The sequence below is a fragment of the Heptranchias perlo genome, chromosome 10 (genome assembly GCF_035084215.1).
Source record: "Heptranchias perlo isolate sHepPer1 chromosome 10, sHepPer1.hap1, whole genome shotgun sequence".
Taxonomy (NCBI): Eukaryota; Metazoa; Chordata; class Chondrichthyes; order Hexanchiformes; family Hexanchidae; genus Heptranchias; species Heptranchias perlo.
In genome coordinates this window covers 44,214,225-44,235,282 of record NC_090334.1, presented here as the reverse complement: position 1 = coordinate 44,235,282, position 21,058 = coordinate 44,214,225, and the positions used below count along the sequence as shown (strand labels likewise).

Sequence of the window (21,058 nt, the reverse complement as noted above, 5' to 3'; positions counted from 1 at the left end):
TGGCAAAGATAGCCTTTTGCAGTTTAGAAAGCAATCTAATGTTTTTCTAGATGGGACAACAAACCTTTATCAAAACAGTTCAGTCTTCCTGCTGGGAACTGTCTTCAGTCTCCATTACATCTTCCATGAATTGTCTAACTTTTTTTGTGGTTGGTAATCTTTTTCTAACTTAAAGCTAATACTTTGTCACTTTTTAAAAAAACTTTTGCTAGTTTCCACTGTTGAGCTGATTATTGGATTACACTCTGCACTGCAGTTCTTCTAACCAAACACTTACCCTGGTGTTACAAAATCTGAAGCAAAAACTTCCCAATTAAATATCTCTCTTTAGAAGGAAAAATCATTGGCCCAGATTTTGCTGTCAGTATAACGGTGAGGCTAATGGTGCACCCAGTTATTTATGCGCAAATGGTACAGCAATTTCAGGCTAGGGGCAGGTGTGCAGTTAAACTGAAATATCCAAAAGTTGCTTTCCGAGTTGCGTCGCTTTGCTGTTAGCTTCGCAAAAGTAGCATCTCACTGTTGACCTCACCAATGAAATGCATTGAATGACATAACGTTGCTGTATTTGTGGGGTAGATATGAACTAAACATACCACAAAGTTAGGGCTGGTCTGAAGTGATGAAAGGAACCTGTCTTGGAGCTATTGAAGGTCCATGCATATTTAATTAAGCTTGGTTCAGACAAAGGGAGCTTTTTAGCTGTCAGATTCATTTAACAATGTGCTAAGTGTTAATTACTGCCAAGCAACTCTCTGGCATTGAAAATTAACTATTACAAGTGTGGAGTCTCATTCCTTCAGGTTTTAATTGTTGGAGATTTTAAAAATGTAAAATGTAATTTTTTTATTTACATTTCCTTTGTCTTTTTTCCCCCCTCAATCCAATCTTTCCCTCCCTTATTTCTCTTTTTGTACCTGATTTGACATTGAATGCACTTGCTCTTAATTACACTTCCTTCTCAGTCCTTGTGCTGTTAATTTCATAATCTTTCAATCTGATTGGTTAAGGAGATACAGTTGCTTGCCCTAATCACTCAGGTCCCAGATGTCCTTCCCTCGTTGCAACGTTATCAGCTTGCACTTTCAGCAACTTGCCATGCAAAAAATTTAAAAACCTAAATGTGCAAGGGCAAGTCTAACTAATGGCAAAATTTGGCCCGATACTAATGGCAGTCTGATCAATCAATCTTCAGCATAAGAATTTCAATTAAATTTAGCCAAATGTATCCATAATTTGTTGTGGAGACATTTCTGTCCCTGGGGATTCATGTTTACACTTAATTAAAAATTAAAGTGCTTATTGATGGAAATACCCCAAGTTTCAGTGTTGCTGCATCATTAGAGGGAAAAAAACCTTCCTTCCCTGAGTGCCCACTTCATTCACCACTGAATTTAGGGTTCGTACCCAGTGTGAGTAATATCAGTGTCCTGTAAAGATGTAAGGTAGGATTTATTCTACACATGTAAAAGTTAGTTTCACACGTGTGTGTGTAGAGAAAATATTAAATTGTGGCGACAGATGTGCCATTTTCCCACAATTTGCTGATCCATTATTAGTAGCAAGTGTGGTACATAGGCAGTAGGATGATAAATCTTTGCACATTTATCATAAAGCAAAAATTTAGGAATTGATTATTCTTGTGTGCCTTTTGGGAAAGCAATATTGGAAGAAACATTAATTTTTCTTAGTTTGTTTAATATTATACATGGGTAAGAAAATTGTTTATTCCCAAAACCTGTTCACAAATGTTTACTTCAGTGCAGCACAACTATACTGCATGTAGTCATGTTGATCTAAGTATTCTTAAGAAACCAGAAGTATGGCTTACTTCATCTTATGTTCCCAAGAACTACATGCAAATCCTGAATAGAATTGAGATTTCTTATTGAAACTTTTTTTTCTTCATTTAGATATTGCAGTAGACATAGTGAGCAACCATGGAATTTTACGATTCTCAGTATCTCCTCATCATCATCCCAGCAGTGGTCATTGCTATCATTTTTCTGTTCTTCTGGCTGTTTATGAAGGAAACTTCATATGATGAAGTACTTGCTAAACAAAAACGGGATGTAAAACCTGTCCCAGCAAAAGTTGACAAGAAGAAAAGTGAGAAGAAAAAGAATAAAAAGAAAGAGAACCCAAATGGTAACTTGCACGAATCTGATTCGGAGAGTGCAGTGCGAGACTTGGAATTGATGGATGCAGTGACACCTGATGATGAGCTACCTGTTCATATTGCTTCGCCTGTAGTCGAAGTTTCAACTGGATTAAAAGAGAGGAAGAAGAAAGACAAGAAATCGTCCAGGCTTGTGCACGAGGAGCCTTGGGGGCGGGATTTTGAAGGATCAAAACATGCAGCAAAGAAAAATGAACCCCTCCCTGTTACCAAGCAGCCTACCCCTCCAGAAATTTCAAGTTATAAAAGAAAGACTGGACACAAGAAGCATAAGAATGGCACAGGTAAAAAAAAAAGTTAATTAATTGCCAGCTGTCACATTTTCACATTAACTTACAGCTTTTGAAACCTTGTTCTGCACAAAAATGCTTTGTTCAGATGTAGGCTTCCCCAAATTGATGTATATCAATGTGACTTAGCGAGACTTGACAAATCATAGACTGGGAAATTGCATAATGTGTTACCACCACATAGAAGCTGCAACATTGTTTTGTCCGCCCACCCCCCCTTTCCACCCATCAAAAAAATGCAGCCAACAAGTGAGGAGTGGTGGTGACTAGGAAGAGCTAAGTATTTACTTGGGTATTTAACTATCTTAACTCTTTATAGTATATAATAACTTCAGGGAGTAGGACAAAGACTTTCAAAACATAATGAGTACAAATAATAAATTAGTGACCAAGAAATAATTCAGTAAACAACTTAAAGAATATCTGTTGGCTTAAGCATATAAATAGGTACGTCAGGATCAGAATCTAGTGTGATGTGTGCAACATGAATGATGTGGACCTGCCTGGACTTGTGTACCATCCAGGGTGAATACATATGTATGAAGTGTACAAAGGTTGCACTCCTCGAGCAGAAAGTTGCACCACCGAGAGTCAACTGGACACACTTTGCAATGTTCGTGAAGGAGAAAATTTTCTGGAGCAGATCACTTCTCGATGCTAGGAGTAGAGAAGCTGGTAAGAGAGACTGAGTGACCATAGGCAGACAGGGCGGGAAGCAACAGATGAGGGTTGAAAGGGGATCATCTGTGCAGCTGGACTTGTCTAATGGGTCTACCTGTTGTTTAAAAAGGGAGAAAGGACTAGTCTGAGCAGTTACAGGCCGGTCAGTCTAACCTCGGTGGTAAGCAAATTATTGGAAAAAAATTCTGAGGGACAGTATTGATTGTCATTTAGAAAGGCATGAGTTAATCAAGGACAGTCAGCATGGATTTGTTAAGGGAAGGTTGTGTCTGACTAACTTAATTGAATTTTTTGAGGAGGTAACAAGGAGGGTTAATGAGGTAGTGCGCTTGATGTAGTCTACGTGGATTTTAGCAAGGCTTTTGACAAGGTGCCACGTGGCAGACCGGTCAAAAAAGTACAAGCCCATGGGATCCAAGGGAAAGTGGCAAGTTGGATCCAGAATTGGTTCAATGGCAGGAAGCAAAGGGTAATGGTTGATGGGTGTTTTTGTAACTGGAAGGCTGTTTCCAGTGGGGTTCCACAGGGCTCAGTACTAGGTCCCTTGCTTTTTGTGGTGTATATATCAAATGACTTAGGCTTAAATGTAGGGGGCATGATTAAGAAGTTTGCAGATGATACAAAAGTTGGGTGTGTGGTTGATAGTGAGGAAGTAAGCTGTAGCCTGCAGGAAGATATCAATGTACTGGTTAAGTGGGCAGAAAAGTGGCAAATGGAATTCAATCCAGAGAAGTGTGAGGTAATACATTTGGGGAGGGCAAACAAGGCAAGGGAATACACAATAAATGGTAGAATACTGAGAAGCGTAGAGGAACAGGGGGACCTTGGAGTGCATGTTTACAGATCCCTGAAGGTAGTGGGACAGGTGGATAAGGTGGTTAAGAAGGCATACTTAATCACCATAATACTTTCCTTGATTAGCCATGGCATAGAATATAAGAGCAGGGAGTTTATGCTAGAACTGTATAAAACACTAGCTAGGCCACAGCTGGAGTACTGCATACAATTCTGGTCACCACATTACAGGAAAGATGTGATTGCACATGAGAGGGTACAGAGGAGATTTACAAGGATGTTGCCAGGACTGGAGAATTTTAGCTATGAGGAAAGATTGGGTCGGCTGGGGTTGTTTTCTTGGAACAAAGGAGGCTGAGGGGAGATTTAATTGAGGTGTATAAAATTATGAGGGGCCCTATTTCTCTCCGCAGAGGGGTCAGTGACCAGGGGGCATAAATTTAAAATAATTGGTAGAAGGATTAGAGGGGAGTTCAGAATTTTTTTTCACCGAGGGTAGTAGGGGTCTGGAACTCAGACTGAAAGAGTGGTAGAAGCAGAAACCTTAATCACATTTTAAAAAGTACGTGGATGTGCACTTGAAGTGCCGCAACCTATGATGTTATGGACCAAGAGCTGGAAAGTGGGATTAGACTGGGTGGCTCTTTTTCAGCCGGCACAGACACGATTGGCCTCCTTCTGCGCCATAAATTTCTATGATTCTACCTGTTCATGAGGGCAAGGTGGGGACAGTTAAGAGTTCTGTATACAAATGCAAGTAGCATAAGAAAAAAATGATTTAGAATCAAAAATTCAGCTTAATGGGTATGATGTAGTAGCCATTATAGAGGCTTAACTACAAGCTGGGCATGATTGGGAGCTGAATGTTCCAGGCTATAAGATCTTTAGAAAAGCCAGGGAAATTGGGAAAGGAGGGGTGTCTATGGATGGTGTCCATATTGGATTTCTAGAAGGCACTTGATAAGGTTTCGTATAAGATTATTAGCAAAAATAAAAGCATACAAAATTGGAGGTAACCTTGTGATGTGGGTCTCTAATTGTTTGGGAGGTAGGAGACATTATCTGATTGTCAGGATGTGACAAGTGATGTTTTCCAGGGATCTCTACCGGGTCCATGTGTACAGATCACTGTGAGCCACTGCACAGTTACAAAAAATAATCAGAAAGGCTAATGGAATGTTGGCATTTATCTCAGCCTTTTTGATTACTTTTTGTGCCTAATGCACTAGCTTTCAGTGATCTGTGCACTGGACCCAGTACAGATCCCTGGTAAACATCATGTCACATTCTGTCAGAGAATATAAATAAAGCATAATATAAAAGTAAGGCAGTAATGCTTCAGCCTTGGTCAGACCCCATTTGGAGTACCGCTTTCAGTTTTGGGCTCTGAATCGCAGGAAAGATATATTGGCCTTGCAGGGGGCACAGCACAGTTTCACCAGAATAATGCCAGGCTGTGTAAGGTTAAATTTGAGGACAGGTTGCATAAACTTGGATTGTATTCCCTTGAGTTTAGAAGGTTGAGAGGTGATCTAATTGAGATCTTCAAAATGATAAAGGGATTTGATAGGGTAGATACAGAGAAACTATTTCCTTTGGTAGGAGAATCCAGAACAAGTGGGCACATGTTAAAATTAGAGCTAGGCCATTTAAGAATGAAATTGGGAAGCACCCTTTCATCTAGTAGTGGAAATCTGGAACTCTGTCTTACAAAAGGCTGTGGATGCTGGGTCAATTGACATTTTTAAGATTGAGATAGATGGATTTTTCTTGGGTAACAAGAGTTGAGGTTCAGTTATTAATAGGAGTTTGTGCCAGGATCATCAAAAACTCTTGTACAAGGATGTGGAGAAAATCAAGGTGGATGAAAGGGAGGAGGGGGCTCAGTATCTTCTCATAACGGAAGAAATGGCTGAAAGGGTATCTTTTGTTTCAAGGAGCTGATTGATGATTATTAGAGAAAAAGGGGCTATGCCTGGAGGTGGTGTTCCTAATTGAGGTGCAGTGAAAGCATAATTCTTTTATTCAATTTTCTTAATATTTACACCCAATTTGAGTGTTGGCAATTTTATCACGCAGCAGCATCTAATGCCTTGAGCAGCCAACCCATTCTTGGATCCAGAGCAATTTATATTGAAAGGCCCAGCAAACAATGAATTAGGTTGCACTCTATACTGATTCCAGTGGCTATCTCACTCCACTTGTTCATTTACCCATTTAGACAAAACTTTTGGCCATTTCCAGAAAACATGGGAAAAGCTACCAATCCATGGTTCTACCCTGTCTGAAATAATATGCTTATGTGTATTTACAGTAAAAGTACAAGTGTCAAGGGTGAATTTTATTTGATCCTGTTAATCTGAATCTTGAAAGGGGCAGAACATATTACTTCCTATTGTTTCTCCGTAATGTCTGTATGATGGTCCTTCCTCCATGCATTTGAGTTAGTACTCACAAATATAAGGGGAGAGCAATCTGTCGGAACAGATAAAAGCAAAGAAAATTCTTCAAAGTTGTCTGGAGCATCTGACAAAAATGGCATATCTTCATGTCTTGAGATTGGGTGACCTTTTGAGATAATAGAACTATTACTTTAGGTACTCCTGATGCGTGGATCTGAACCAGCTATCTGCAAACAAAAAAAAAAATGTGCGCTGGGATTTGCTAAGACCAGTGATCAAGGTGTCTGGTAAAAATGGGACTTCCCAGCCATCCATTTTAAGGAATCCTGACTTTTTTACTTTTGCATTGATGACTGCTGAGTGAGACCAATGCGTTGGGGGTTGGTAACACTAGCATGAAAGCAACTTTAAAAATCTTCCCCATGTTCTATGGAGTGAGGGGGTGCAAAATAAGAATTCAGCTGGAACGTGTTTGATTACAGGTCTAGAACCTCTTCTATAGTTCTTTTGAACTGGTAATAGCGGGGAGCAGTAGATCCCTTCAAAGTTCTTGTAAATCACTTCACATGTAGTTCAGTGTGGACTGTCGATGGCTTTCGTACCCTCTTCTCCATCCCAAATCCAATTCCAATGTATTTTCAGCATCATCTAACTGGCTGTGTCCAACCATAAGGGTAGCGTTGTGTGTTTTTTGCAGTAGGAACACTCATCGCTAGAGCTTTCGATAAAGCATGTTGAAGTCTTGCGTGGCTATCGAGAGAGCGATCAATCATGTATCAAATCTCTACAGTGAAACTTTTACACCAAATATCGTGGACAGCAGAAAAATGGGTAGCTTTTGCTGGAAACCTTATTTGTATTACTGTCTAATATAACCATTTATGGCTACCTCCATGGAGCTTGATACTGAATTTTTTTCAGCATTGTTATAATTTGTGGATGAAGTTTGCCCATACTATATTAAATTTTGTTTTTGGTGCATTCCCTTGTCACAGTTCCTAATTAAGGAGCAGGGAACCTTGTCCAGTGATAGGTGTGCCAGAGCAGCATGGGTTGAGGGTGTGGTCTTGCCCTGTGCTGACCCCTGCGCCCCAACCCTAAATAAAAGCTGTTATCTGAGGAAGAGCCTTCCCAAACCACAAACATGCTATGGGGATTGAACAGTTTGGTTGTACCATTTGGCTGCACCACCATTTATTGAGTGAATTAACTGAATTGCTAGCTTACCAAGATTGTTAAAAGATTTTTGCTTTATTTTTAGCTGCTACTGTCTCTGAGCAGTTTGATAGCTACCAGATTTACCCAGACAGATTGGAAACTATTGCACATTTTGCAGAGCCGAGAGAGGATGCATCCTTTCTATGGAGTCAGGACAGTAAGTTTTTTAGAGCCAGGATACTATATTAAGATTGCATATATATGTCAGTTAGCAGTGTAAACTTTGCAATGCAGATTTATTCAGCACACAAAGATACCATTTCGCTTTTAGTTATTATGTGCAATGTAATTTTCTCAGGTGTCAATTAGCCAGTACAAAATATTTTTAAAAATGCAATCAACGTTCATTACCGTAGGTCCTAGTCAGCCACCCCTTTCTTCAAAATGACAACATAATTGTTTTAAGAATGTACATTTTATTATTGAAAAGTAGCATCCTTTTTTTTGAGCTATTTTTTGTTGATGCATTCATTTTTATCTATCAATTGTTTCCATTTGTCTATCCCTTTAAAAATGGAAACTCCCCGAAGCAGCACAGTGGTTCTCGCAATACGTTTTGCTTTGGGGTGGGATTTACTTAATGGAGGCCTGATACTTTCCAGTTTTCCTTCCTGGGAAGGAGGGAATGATTAGTTAGAGAGCAATATTGGTACTATCCTGGGGTCAGGTCTCCAACCCTTCATGTTAGCCAATCAGTCCACATATCTTCTGTTTGCTTTTTAGAAATGACCTGATCAAGGAAATATACCTCATCATTGATGTGATTTCTATTAAAGGAATGCTTCTAAGTAATCATAACAAAAATAGGCCTTTGGATTCAAATCTAAATTTGAAACCTTATCTGTAAGCCTTCCACTTGGAGCTTTTATACATGTAAATAGTTTGTGAGGTGAACTTGAAAGTTGTTGCCTTGCCTGTATCTGTGCTGCTCCAGCTTCAAGTATAGTGACTTAGTCACTATCACATATGCGTCTGTATAATATTACAAGATTGCAGGATAATTATGGATGAGGGAGGTCATTCGCCCATTAGAATCCTCTATCCAAAAAGACTTTACAGTTCTCCCCTCCCCCCTCCATTATGGCAACCAGTTGTTTCTTAAATAATTCAATGGTTTTTGCCTCCACTACTCTCAAAGTCCATTCCAAATGTTCGTCACACTTTTTGTATAAAGAAATAATTACTCAAGCCCTGAATTTACATTTTACTGGTTTGAACCTTTGTCCCACTCTCATACACTCATAGTATAACATTGTATTCTGGATTTACCTCATCATAACTATTTCATATATATTTCTACGATCACCCCTCTGGCACCACCTATCCAGGCTGAAAAGCCCAACGTTCTCCAGCCTTTCCCCAAACTTCTGACCCTAGGGATCAGCCTAGGGTTCTTCTCTGTACCGCCTCCACCGCTTGAATATCTCATGCTTCTCAGCAACCAGAACTGGAGACAGAACTCAAGGTACAGATTAGAGCACTGTATGGCTTGATCATTACTTCCTTTTGTGACTTGTGATTTAAAATTAGAAAATGTTGGAAATACTCAGGTCAGGGAACATCTGTGGAGAGAGAAACAAAGTTAATGTTTCAGGTTGGTGACCTTTTTGTCACAACTGGAAGAAGTTAAGAGATTTAACAGTTTATAAGTACGTACAGAGCCAGGGAAAGAAGGGAAGGGAAAGTATGTAATCGAGTGGAGGGCAGGACTCATTAAATGACAAAAGGAATGACCGTGCAAGGCAAAGGAGGTGGTTATAAGAACATAAGAAATAGGAGTAGGCCATATGGCCTCTGGAGCCTGCTCCGCCATTCAATAAGATGGCTGATCTTCTCCTTCAACTCCACTTTCCTGTCCTATCCCCATATCACTTGATTCCCTTAGTGTCCAAAATCTATTGATCTCAATCTTGAATATACTCAACGACTGAGCATCCACAGCCCTCTGGGTTGGAGAATTCCAAAGATTCACAACCCTGAGTGAATACATTTTTCCTCATCTTGGTCCTAAATGGCCGAAATGGGGAAATAGCCTCTCAGCATTTACCCTGTCAAGCCCTCATTGAAACATATAAAATTCTTAGAGATCACTTCTCATTCTTCTAAACTCCAGAGAACATAGGCCCATTCTACTCTCTCCTCACAGTACAACCGCCTCATCCCAGGAATCAATCTAGTAAACCTTCACTGCACCCCCTCTAAGGCATGTATATCCTTCCTTAGGTAAGGAGACCAAAACTGCACACAGTACTCCAGGTGTGGTCTCACCAGAGCCCTATATAATTGCAGCAAGACCTCCTTACTCTTATACTCCAACCCCTTTGCAATAAACGCTAACGTACTATTTGCCTTCCTAATTGCTTGCCGTACCTGCATGTTACCTTTATGATTTATGTATAAGGACGCCTAAATCCCTTTGAATACCAACGTTTCTTAGTGACCCACCTTTTTAAAAAAAAATTCTGCTTTTCTATTCCCACAAGTGGATGATTTTACATTTCCCCATGTTATACTCCATCTGCCACCTTCTCACCCACTCACTTAACCTGTCTATACCTCTTTGCATCCTCCTCACAGCTTACTTTCCCACCTAGCTTTGTATTGTCAGCAAACTTGGGTACATTACACTCAGTCCCCTCATCTAAGTCATTGATATGTATTGTAAACAGCTGAGGCCCAAGCACAGATCCTTGCAACACCCCACTAGTTACAACCTGCCAACCCGAAAATGACCTCTTTATTTCTACTATTTTCTGTCTGTTAACCAATCCTCAATCCATGCTAATGTATTACCCCCAATCCCATGAGCCCTAATCTTGTGTGGCACCTTATCGAATGCCTTTTGAAAATCCAAATATACTACATCCACTGGTTTCTCCCTTATCTACCTTGCTAATTACACCCTCAAAAAAAAAAACTCTAGTAGATTTGTCTAACACTATTTCCCTTTCACAAAACCAGGCTGACTCTGCCTAATCATATTATGATTTTCTAAGTGGTCTGTTACCATGTCCTTTTAATAGTTTCTAGCATTTTCCTACTACTGATGTCAGGCTAACGGGCCTGTGGTTCCATGTTTTCTCTCTCTCTCTCTCTCCTTTCTTGAATAGCGGAGTTATATTTGCTTCCTTCCAATCCATGGGGACAGTTCTAGAATCTAGGGAATTCTGGAAGATCAAAACCAATGCATCCACTGTCTGCAACAACCTCCTTTTTAAAACCCTAGGATGTAGCCCACCAGGCCCAGGGGATTTGTCCCATTAATTTCGCTAGTACTTTTTCTTTCACTAACAATTACTTTAAGTTCCTCATTCTCTCGTTAAACTGTTGGTTCCCCACTATTTCTAGTATGTTTTTTCTTTCTTATGAAGACAGATACAAAATATTTGTTTAACGTCTCTGCCATTTCCTTATTCTCCACTATAATTTCAAGTAATGGGATAAGTAAAGAAACAAAAAATGGGTCTAGAGAAGCTGTAAATGGCAACAGCAGAACCATTGCCAGCACTTGCTGTCCGATAAAATGGGAGCAGTGATTATTATCTGAGGTTATTGAAATCAGTGAGTCTGGAAGGTTCTAAAGTGCCTAATCAAAAGATGAGGTGCTGTTCCTCAAGGTTCCGTTGAGCTTCTTTGAAACAGTGTAGGAGGCAGAGGACAGAAAGGTGGGAGTGGGATGGAGAATTAAAATAACAAGTGACCAGAAGCTGAGGGTCATGCTTGCAGACTGATTGAAGATGTTCAGCAAAGCGATCACCCAATCTGCATTTGGTCTCCCCAATGTAGAGGAGACCACATCGTGAACATCTAAATTGAAAGATGTAGAAGTAACTCGCTGTTTCTCCCGGAAGAAGTGTTTGGGGTGCTGGATGGTGGGAAGGGAGGAGACAAAAGGGCAGGTGTTGCATCTCTTGCGTGTGCATGGGAAAGGGAGCGGGTATTGGGGGTGATAGAAGAGTGGACCAGGGTGTTGCGAAGGGAATGCTGGGAGGGGAAGGGAAGATGTGTTTGGTGGCATCGCGCTGGAGATGGCCAAAATGGCGGAGGATGATCGGTTGAATGCGGATGCCGGTGGGGTGGAACATGAGGACGACGGAGACCCTATCGTGGTTCTGGGAGGGAGGGGAAGGGGTGAAGGCAGAAGTGCGGGAAATGGACGAACACAGTCGAGGGCCCTGTTAACTACAGTGGAGGGGAATCCTTTTTTGAGGAAAAAGGAAGACATATTGGAAGCTGGCGTGGAAGGTGGCATCGTCCGAACAGATGTGATGGGGACGGAGAAACTGGGAGAATTGAATTGGAGTTCTTACAGGAAGCGGCGTGGGAGGAAGTGTAATCAAGGTAGCCGTGGGAGTTGGTGGCTTAGTAGATATTGGTGGTCAGCCTATCCCCAGAAATGGAGATAGAGAAGTCGAGCACGGGAAGAGTTGGAGATGGACCATGTGAAGGCTTGGGAGGGGTGGAAATTGGAAGCAAAGTTGATGAAATTTTCCAGTTTGGGATGAGAGCAGGAAGCATTGCCAATGCAGTCATCAATGCACTGGAAAAAGAGTTCAGCGAGGGAACCCGAGTAGGACTGGAACAAAGAATGTTCCACATAGCCCTCAAAGGCGGGCATAACTAGGACCCATACGGGTTCCTATAGCAACCCCTTTTATTTGGAGGAAGTGAATGGAGTCAAAGGAGATGTTTAACTTATTGTACTGTTTTTATCTTGTGATTGACCATTCTATTTGCTCTGTTAACTGTTCTGCATTGGTTGGCATGTTGACACTTGAGTCTACTAAAACTCCGAGGTTGCTTTCAACCTCATCCGTGGCTATTTCAATACCATTCATGGAGTGGGCAGCTCACTTTTCCGTCCTATGTGCAATACTTTATGCTCGTCTGCATTAAATTTAATTAGCCATTGTTCTGCTCAATTGCATTTTGTCTAACTCATTCTGAAGAATCTAGATCAGTATCAAGAGGTGAGAAGGCATCTTATTTGTGCTTAATGATCAGTAGAATGACCAACTAATTTGTAAATCTTAGTGGAACATATCGTTTAAAGGTATCTTTTAGTATGAACTATTTTTCCTCCTGAAATTGTATGTCTTGTTTGAGAAGGGTAATTTCCTATTTATGTATGTCCACAAGCAGTCTTGTGGAGAACCTGTTTTGTTGGGTGTCTGTTAGAATCTGTTCAGCATGTCACTGGCCAGCTGTCATTGAGGTTATGTGGGATTATCATCCTACCACTCTTGAATGCTGTTCTTGGTGTTCAAATACAGGTCAAAGGCTCAGTGTTAAATGGGACTTTGAATAAGTTTGTAGTTCAGAATAAAATAGTTACAAAAATGTGGAGTAAAAATACCCCGTTCTTGGTTGTCACAAGTGCATAATTTGAATCCTTCAGCTTTTCCAGATGGGCATGCGTCGACTGGTAATACTCTAACTTTTCATTTTTTGGTATTTTTCCAATTTTCTCCAGAAGGAAGTGACTCATTCTTGGATGTAGCTGTTGGCCAATCTTTAGTACCTTGCCCATGTGGCCATTTTTGAAGTAACAGTGTTGGCAGGCAGCTCAGGCATGGTGAAGGATGAGGGGCACACAATTGGGATAGATCCTATGCTCAAAGAAGGTTCATATGTACATTTCCAATCAGGACTCCAATTTAGTGACCCAGTTTAGTGACCTAGACAGATGTTTTTTTTCTGCTGCCCTGAGATTAGCAAACTCAGCACAGATCAGTCATTTGAACTCAAGTTTCTGATGTGTATGACTGTACTTATCCATTGAGACATAGGGTGAGCTGTTTTGCTGAGGGGCATTTTGTCAGTTGTAGCAAGCAGTGATATATTTTTGGATGAAGCCTGAATGTTTTTAGCTTTGACAACACTGCTACATTAAATGTAAAAACTACAGGAGTTGACTATGATGACCTTCATATTCAAAAATATTTAGGGTTGAAACTGAGCAATATAATGAGCTTTCAAGTTTGAGGTTACTTAATTTGTAATATTTGAGCTTGCTTTGCATCCACACCTTTCCCTGTTTTAGCAATGAATATTTTATCACCAGATGTGAAATGGTGTATCATTTTTTGTTAGTGATAATTTGACATTTCAGACTTTAAGTTCAGTTTATAATAATGGACTTGGACTTGTTGGGACTGTGGTAAACAGATTGAACAATCCTTTGTGCTGCCCTTGTCCTGTGTTTCATGTTTTAAGTGAACATTTCAATGGGAATTTTGCAGATGATCCAGCTCAGGATGTTCGTAGTGCTTATATCAAAGAGCACACTGAATCTGTTCAAACGGTTATCAAAAAGCAAGAACCAGTGCTTGTATCAATGGAAACTAAACCACATGAAAGTGGACTTGCAAAAAGAAAAAGTTTACCAAAAAAGCAAAGAATAGAGCCAGGTCAGTATTCTTGTTTTCTGCATATTCTCTTTTCAAAAACATTGTGGATTAAAAAAAAAGTATGCATCTATTGGAAGTGTTCTGTTGTAGTTTCAGCTTCAGTGGAGAATCTCCCAATGAAGCCCACTGTCTACATTCCTTTGGATAATGCTGAGGCTAGTGGTCATGCTGAAAAGAGGGATACTGTGGTTGATGACAAAAGCCAAGTGATCAGTAGTGGCATGCAGAAAACCATTGCCAAGAAACAGAGGAATGAATATGATAAAGGTAATCTGGTTATGCTTGTCTATTGACAGAAATTGTAACAATGTCAATACTTTAGTTTAATATAGAACAGTATTTTGGCATAAGGCTGCTGTAAAGCTTAGAACAGAAACACTTAAGACTAGCACAATCTAATACATTATTTTAAATAATGTTTGCTAAATGCTTTCTATGCTTTATCTAGTAGCAGAAGTTGTAACAATTCATAAACTTTTATTAAAGGTAGTACAGTATTTTAATAGCTGAGACGTTTAGATACTTAAATGTTAGACTGCTGGTCTTGAGGGAGCATTCCTTTCCTGTGTTAAAATGGTAATTGTCTGTGCTGTTAATCTACAATCATCTGAAGGAGAAAAAAGAGTTGATTTAGCTTTTATGTTGAAATCTCTAACATTGTGATATTTGTATCTTGGTTTGATCCCATGCCATGATACATACTGGAAATGACTCATTGTAACCCAATTTTGTATCAGTCTATGATTCTATTCTATGATTCATCGTCATCATATGAGCAGTTTCTGTAACTGATGCCTGAAAATCTTTTTAGTAACACTCTTATAACTGCTTTCAGTCTATTGCATGAGAACGTGAGATTTGAGTTGAGTTTGTACAAGCTTTTTAATATTTTAGCTGTTCAAATACTACAAAAATTTGATTTTTTTTCCCCCCCTAATTTCTGGTTGTACCCTTTTGAATGCTTTCAAATGCTAAATGTGATCACTAAACACTCCTATGTTGACTTGATCACTTTGCTTTCATGAATAGATTTATTTTTGGGGGAAGGGCCATGGTACATTGAAGAACTGATTCATCCTGGTGATGAAAATTTAATCTCTCCCTACGCTGCTGAATTCTTGATGTCAACTGTGCTAATGTGAGGAGATGGACCAAGCTCAGTCCTGCTCTTTATCTTTATGCACTCAAGATTTGCTGGCAATGATTTCTTTTTCTGTGCAATGTTGTTGTAGATTTTTAGCATTAATGTATTGCTATAGAACATGTCAGTTATAGCTGGACAGCAATGTGCTGAGAGTACATTGACTGGAGGAGTTGTGGTATTTACGCAAAGCTGAATGATAGGTGGCTGCATTTGGTTTATGATTCTGGAACAATTGTGGATTCATTTTAGGTATGCATATTTAGATTTCAGTTTTATTTATAACAAATTATTAACCTGGCACATATTGATGGAGATAGATTAACGCATGGGCCTATGGGGCTGTGCACAGGCACAGTAAAACTCACTATAACGGGATCAAAATATTTCGGCATTTAAAAATATTGTCAGAAGGGGTCAACACGGTCTGCCGAATCATTGCAACATAAACAAATAATTAAGCAGTTTCATTTAAGCTTAGTATATTGGGCCATTTGCTTTACTAATAATGCGGTGTGAAAATTCTATGGGCATATTTCCTCATGCATTCCTCATTTTTGTTTTAATACATCTGGGGTGGAGGGGCCTGAATGTTCTTGGTGCCCAGGGCCCCAAAGATTCTTAATCTGGCTCTGTGTATTAATGTCTTGTGATAATAACTTGTGTTTTTGTGCTGACTCCCAGTGGCTTTGTAGTGGAACTGCAAGCTGCCTCTCTAGACCAGTGATGGGCTCTGCACCTAACATTACCTGACAGGAATCTAATCCTGTAAATGCCAATTACAGCCGCATTAATAGGTGTGGGTACTGCAGGTAAATGTTAAAATGTACTTTTAAAATGGGTTTCCCATTGGCAAAGCTTGACATTGACAGTTTTAGAGCATTTTGAGATGGGATGTTGTGATCCATTCATTGTTTTCAATACATGATAGATAGAGATTTTAGGATTAAATGTCAGAGCTGCCGTAGCTAAGAAAATGATGGAGTGGGCTCAATGGGCCACATTCCTACTTCAGTTCATGTGTTTGTTTGACCTGGAATTAAGTATTGTGACTTTCAATTCTGCCTCACCTTGCCAGATATGTTTTCTCTAATGGAAGGTTAGTTGTGGATTGTTACCTCTACAGAATACATGTGGAGAATTAGGCTGCTAGATGAGCAATTTTTGTCATTAGTAAATGCATTTAGCACCTTACTTGTCACTTTGAAAGCATGTAATGAAAAGTGAAACAATTATCCTGTGGTGTCAGGATCATCACTTTCTCTCAAACAATTTTGGATTACATTTGTTTGCTCAGTTGATTCTTGTGTTATTTCAACCTGCCATCTATCTTTGAATGGCAACGCTGTAAGGGAAGTATCTTGTGATGAGGAAAAAAGGTTGCTTGCCATTTCTGATCTTTGAGTTGGTGTATGCTCCTTTTTTGATCCTTTGCTGTGTGACCTAAAGATATTTGCTTTCAAAGCTGATTCAAAAATCAATTTACTGGAAGGTCCACTGGTTTTTATGCTGTGAATCTAGCTTTTCTTGAGCCCAATACCTACACTGTATCTCTCTTTTTGAAAAGGTCATGTCAAAATTCTGCATCATTCAGAACCTGAATAGATTTTAATTGGTGTTTCCACAGACCTTTCACATTGAATTCATAGAACTGAAGAGCTGTCTTTAATACTTTTCAATAAACCCATTCATAAGAAATGTGTTCGTAAGGAGCTTGTTGATTACTTGTCTGGGTTGAGAACTGCCAGTATATGCAGCTGACTCTTATCTACTTCAGCAGTGGGACACTGTGGAGAGATACCATCATCTTGAAGATATCCATATGTAGTTGACCCTGTTCTTTCATTTAAGCATGATCTGAAGTTGTTTTTTGGTCCATTCGTGCTTAAAATCAAGCTTTTGAATAATACATTTTCATTTTTTTCGATAAGATTAGTGAATGAAAAATTATAGATTTCCTGCTTCTCTAGTGCTTTTCTTACTTATCTAGCTGTTGCATGTTAACTATAAATCGTGCTACATTGCATCAGCTTGACTACAACCCACAAAGTGCTCCTCCAGTTTCCTCTGACACTTGTGCCACTACATATGTTTGGACAAGTGAATGCATGCAAGATGCAACAGATACATCAGTGCTCTCAATTATTGTGGAAACTGGCAAAAGGTATGTACTGCCAGCTTCACCTGGCTATGTCAAACTGCTTTATGGTTTCACTAAGCCAATGAAAGGTGGACTTGTAGTGGTAAATTATAAATTGATGCATATTGAATCCCAAGCTCCAACTGCTTCAGCTGTCATACTATCACCTTTAGTTGTTGGGAGCAGAATTGGGAGTATGTTCTCATGAATTTCAGGTCAAATTCTTGTTCGTGATTGGTATTAATCATATTGCTAGAACAGAGTAGAGGGAGCTGTACTCTTCATCTGGCCTGTGCTATACCTTGCCTTGCAATACTGAATGCTAATGAAGAAAATATTCCATGTCCCAACACCAATGTGTGGGCATTTCTCTTATAGAAGTTTAACCCACTGCCAACATGATATTCTAACCTTGTATACTGTTACAAAAAGACATCGTTTGTAGCGGTTTATGGAATTTTTAATTTGTGTTCGGACTGAGTATCATATGCTGAAAAGTTTTAATTTCATAGAATCTCCTAGAGAAGTGCAAGTTAATGTCTCAAAAAAGGTGCACTATCTATTGAATGAACTTTTTAGTTTTTTGTGGTGCTGACTATATTATTTCCTTTTCAGAAAATGCTGATATAAAATTTAAAGATTTTCTCTCCTCTTTGAAAACTATGACATTCACTGAAGAGGAAGCTATCTTTGTTACTGAGATTCTGAAAGAGAAGGCTGTCGTGGTCCAAGATATTTGGCAGAAAGTAAGTGGCATGTTCATTTTCTTTAGTCCAAGATAATTACAGATAAGGGAGGCCATTTAGCTGATCTTAATTCATTCATCCAGCAGCACCCTACAGTTCTCCTATTGCAGCATCCAATTTACCCCTTGGTTGATTCCAGTGTTTCCGCCTTCACTTGGGTGTATGTTCCGTGTGTTGCTCGCATGTAGGGCTGTGCCACCTCCTTTTTAGTCTACTGACTTTTCTGAACACTCTATACCCCTAAATGATAAATTCCATCCTCAGTATTTAGCCACGTTTCTCATATTCCCATTGCATCATAGTTCCCTACTTCTACAACAGCCTCCACTTGTGGCATCTTAGTTTTAAATCTTATTATAGATTTCCCTTCTTTCAGGTACCCCTAGTGTCTGTCTATTTCTTGTGTTTTTATCTGTCTTTCTGCCCCACAATCTGTCTCATCTGGAATCCTGATTCCTCCCTGCTATCTTCTATCCTTTCTCTTTCTCCTCCACCCCCCCCCACCCCCCCGCCCCCCAACAGCCATCTACTTTAGATGATTCTAGATTGCTGCCTCAATGTCCTTTACAAGTCTTTTTGTTCCTTTTTTGGTTTAAGTGCAGCCTGTGTCTCATACAAGTCCACTTTATTCTGAAAGTGTTCCCTGTTATTTCTGATAGCATTTGAATATTTCAATCTGATAAGTGTGCTGCTTTGTTGAAGTTTTCCTTTGTTGCAAGCATTCGGTTAGAGTTCCGATGGCACTTGGTTTGAATTTTTTTGGCAGAATGACTTATACACAGTGGTATCTTACAACTTATACTGTTTACTGAAGATGGTGACACTGTCACCTTTCTTGTTTGGCTCAAAATGTTGCTTGGCATTACAAAAGCATAAAAAATGTTGGGTGTGAGAAATGGCTGTTTGACCCTTTTTTTTTGAAGCTAGTTCCCCAATTCTCCCATCACAGCATCCAACTATAACTTGAACAGTCCCAATAATTTTGCCTGTATACCTCTGCCTGAGCATTACAATTATCTATTTGAGTAAAATTCTTTTATATATTTGGTTTTAAATTTTCGATATCTACTTCCATTTATGTACTTTGGTCCCACTTTTATAGCTTACCTTGAAGCAATAATTTGGATTTACCAATCTATAGTGCTTCAATTAGGTGTTTCTTCCCTAAACACTGAGTCTAGAAAGAAGGCAGTTAAAGATCAGGTTTCTGTAACCTTTCCACCTCAGAAAAATCCCTTTACATTTGGAATCAGTCTTGTTGCTGTTTGTATCCGTTCCAATGTATTTTTGGAGAGTGGTGACCAATGCTGAAAACAGTACTGAGTTCGATTACAGGTGCAGCTTAACTTCTGTAGACTATATTCTACTATTCTGGTTATAGATAAACTCAGACAAAGGGACATAATTGTTTCTGCTGACTAAGTCAGACATCATAAAACTAGATTTTCAATCATTGCTTCATATTGTGTTTTAGTAGTAGGAAATATTTTCACTTTTTGAATTGGATGCAATTCTTGATGAAACTGGCTCCTTTTTAAATGAAGCACCCTGACAGATTAGAAAAACGTCAGGGTTGTGATGCCATTTAATTGTTCTGCAAATAGGGTTTTTTTTTAATTGCCTATGCTTATATTCAAACCATTAAAAAGTTGTGAAAACCAGAAATGGGTGAGAAGGTGGCTTTTGGAACATTTAAAAGATATTAAATAAAAACAGAATGCTGGAGAAGCTCAGCAAGTCGGGCAGCATCTGTGGAGAAAAACAGTTAACATTTCAGGTCAAAGGCCTTTTGTCAGAACTGGAAGATATGATTTCAAGTTTTTAAGCAAGTACAGAGCCAGGGAAAGGAGGGGAGAAAAGAACAGAAGGGAAGGTCTATGATAGGGTAGAGGGCAGGAGGGATTAAATGACAAAAGGGATGATGGTGCAAGGCAAGGAAGGTAGTAATTGGACAGGTTAAGAAACACAAGATTGGTCAGGAATAGCTGTAAATGGCAACAGCAGAACCATTACCAGCATCTGTCTGGGGGGAAAAAATGGGAGCAGTGGTTATGATCTGAAGTTATTAAAATCAGTGAGTCTGGAAGGTTGTAAAGCACTTTACACCTTTTCCAGCATCTGCAGTATTTTGCTTTTGATTTAAAAGATAGTCTAGGTTTGTTTTGAACATTTTTTGATTTATCTAGTCCTGGTTTCACTGCAGAAGTGTTTCTTGCATTGTAAATTATGGCATGGGATATGTTGTGTTTATCTCAGAGGACTCATACTCTTGATCTCTTCCAGCCTGGAGTAAAATGCGATCCAGTTCCTGCATTGCAGCAGCAGTTACAAGAAAAAGAAAAGTTGCTTCGAGCTTTTCAAGATGAGGTTACACTCTCAAATGACAAGTGCAAACAGTTGAACCAGGTAAGAATCCATAAAATATGTGACTGTTATTTATAGATTTCAATGCAATGGCCCCTGTTGAGAAAACCGGCCTTGGTTCAGCTGAATTTCGATTAAACTGACAAATCTAGGGATTCTGAATTCTGGGTTACTGCTTGAATAAAATAACTGGACATAAGGTCAGGATAGATTATAAAGGGTTAACTCAGATGCACAAACCATTTAGAATGATCAGACAAGCCCCCAAATAGAATAGCCATCTAATTCTGTTCTAATACATTACATCAGCTTTGAGATAGTGGGAAGCTTTTGGGTACATTCGTAGCTATTTGCAACATGATGGTCAAATGGTTTCTATTCATTACACTCCAGCAGGGGACATAGCTGAGCAGACAATGCAAGTGCCATGAGCTTCCATATCAGTAATGGGGGTGGTATTCTATTCAGGGACAGTCTGAGGTTTGCTCTCCAGTCAGTTTGGGAGATTGAGATTCCAAGCCTAAGTATGGACACATGCAGCCTTTAACAGAGGAAGTCAGGTGGCAGTTGACTTGAGAGAGGGTCAGAGTTGTCTTTTAGGGTTTTTTTATGATACCAAGGAATGGTAGGAAATGGATGTATCTCACTGGAAAACTATTGTTTATATATTTCATAATTCAACAAAAATTTTA

The 21,058-nt window shown here is 39.4% G+C and overlaps 1 protein-coding gene across 5 annotated transcripts in view; it reads left to right on the top strand.

Annotated features, from left to right (window-relative positions):
• The window catches only part of ktn1 (kinectin 1), a 142,546-nt gene that overhangs the window by 36,767 nt on the left and 84,721 nt on the right, over nucleotides 1-21,058 (top strand). For 4 of the 5 annotated variants that reach the window (XM_067991569.1, XM_067991568.1, XM_067991572.1 and 1 more), the window contains 6 exons: nucleotides 1,914-2,463; nucleotides 7,609-7,722; nucleotides 13,808-13,975; nucleotides 14,066-14,242; nucleotides 17,872-18,002; nucleotides 20,286-20,408. In XM_067991569.1, the coding sequence (XP_067847670.1) occupies nucleotides 1,941-2,463; nucleotides 7,609-7,722; nucleotides 13,808-13,975; nucleotides 14,066-14,242; nucleotides 17,872-18,002; nucleotides 20,286-20,408 (1,236 nt within the window). In that variant the 5' untranslated portion in view covers nucleotides 1,914-1,940. The remainder of the gene's footprint in view (nucleotides 1-1,913; nucleotides 2,464-7,608; nucleotides 7,723-13,807; nucleotides 13,976-14,065; nucleotides 14,243-17,871; nucleotides 18,003-20,285; nucleotides 20,409-21,058) is intronic. The other variant, XM_067991573.1, reaches the window with a different exon arrangement.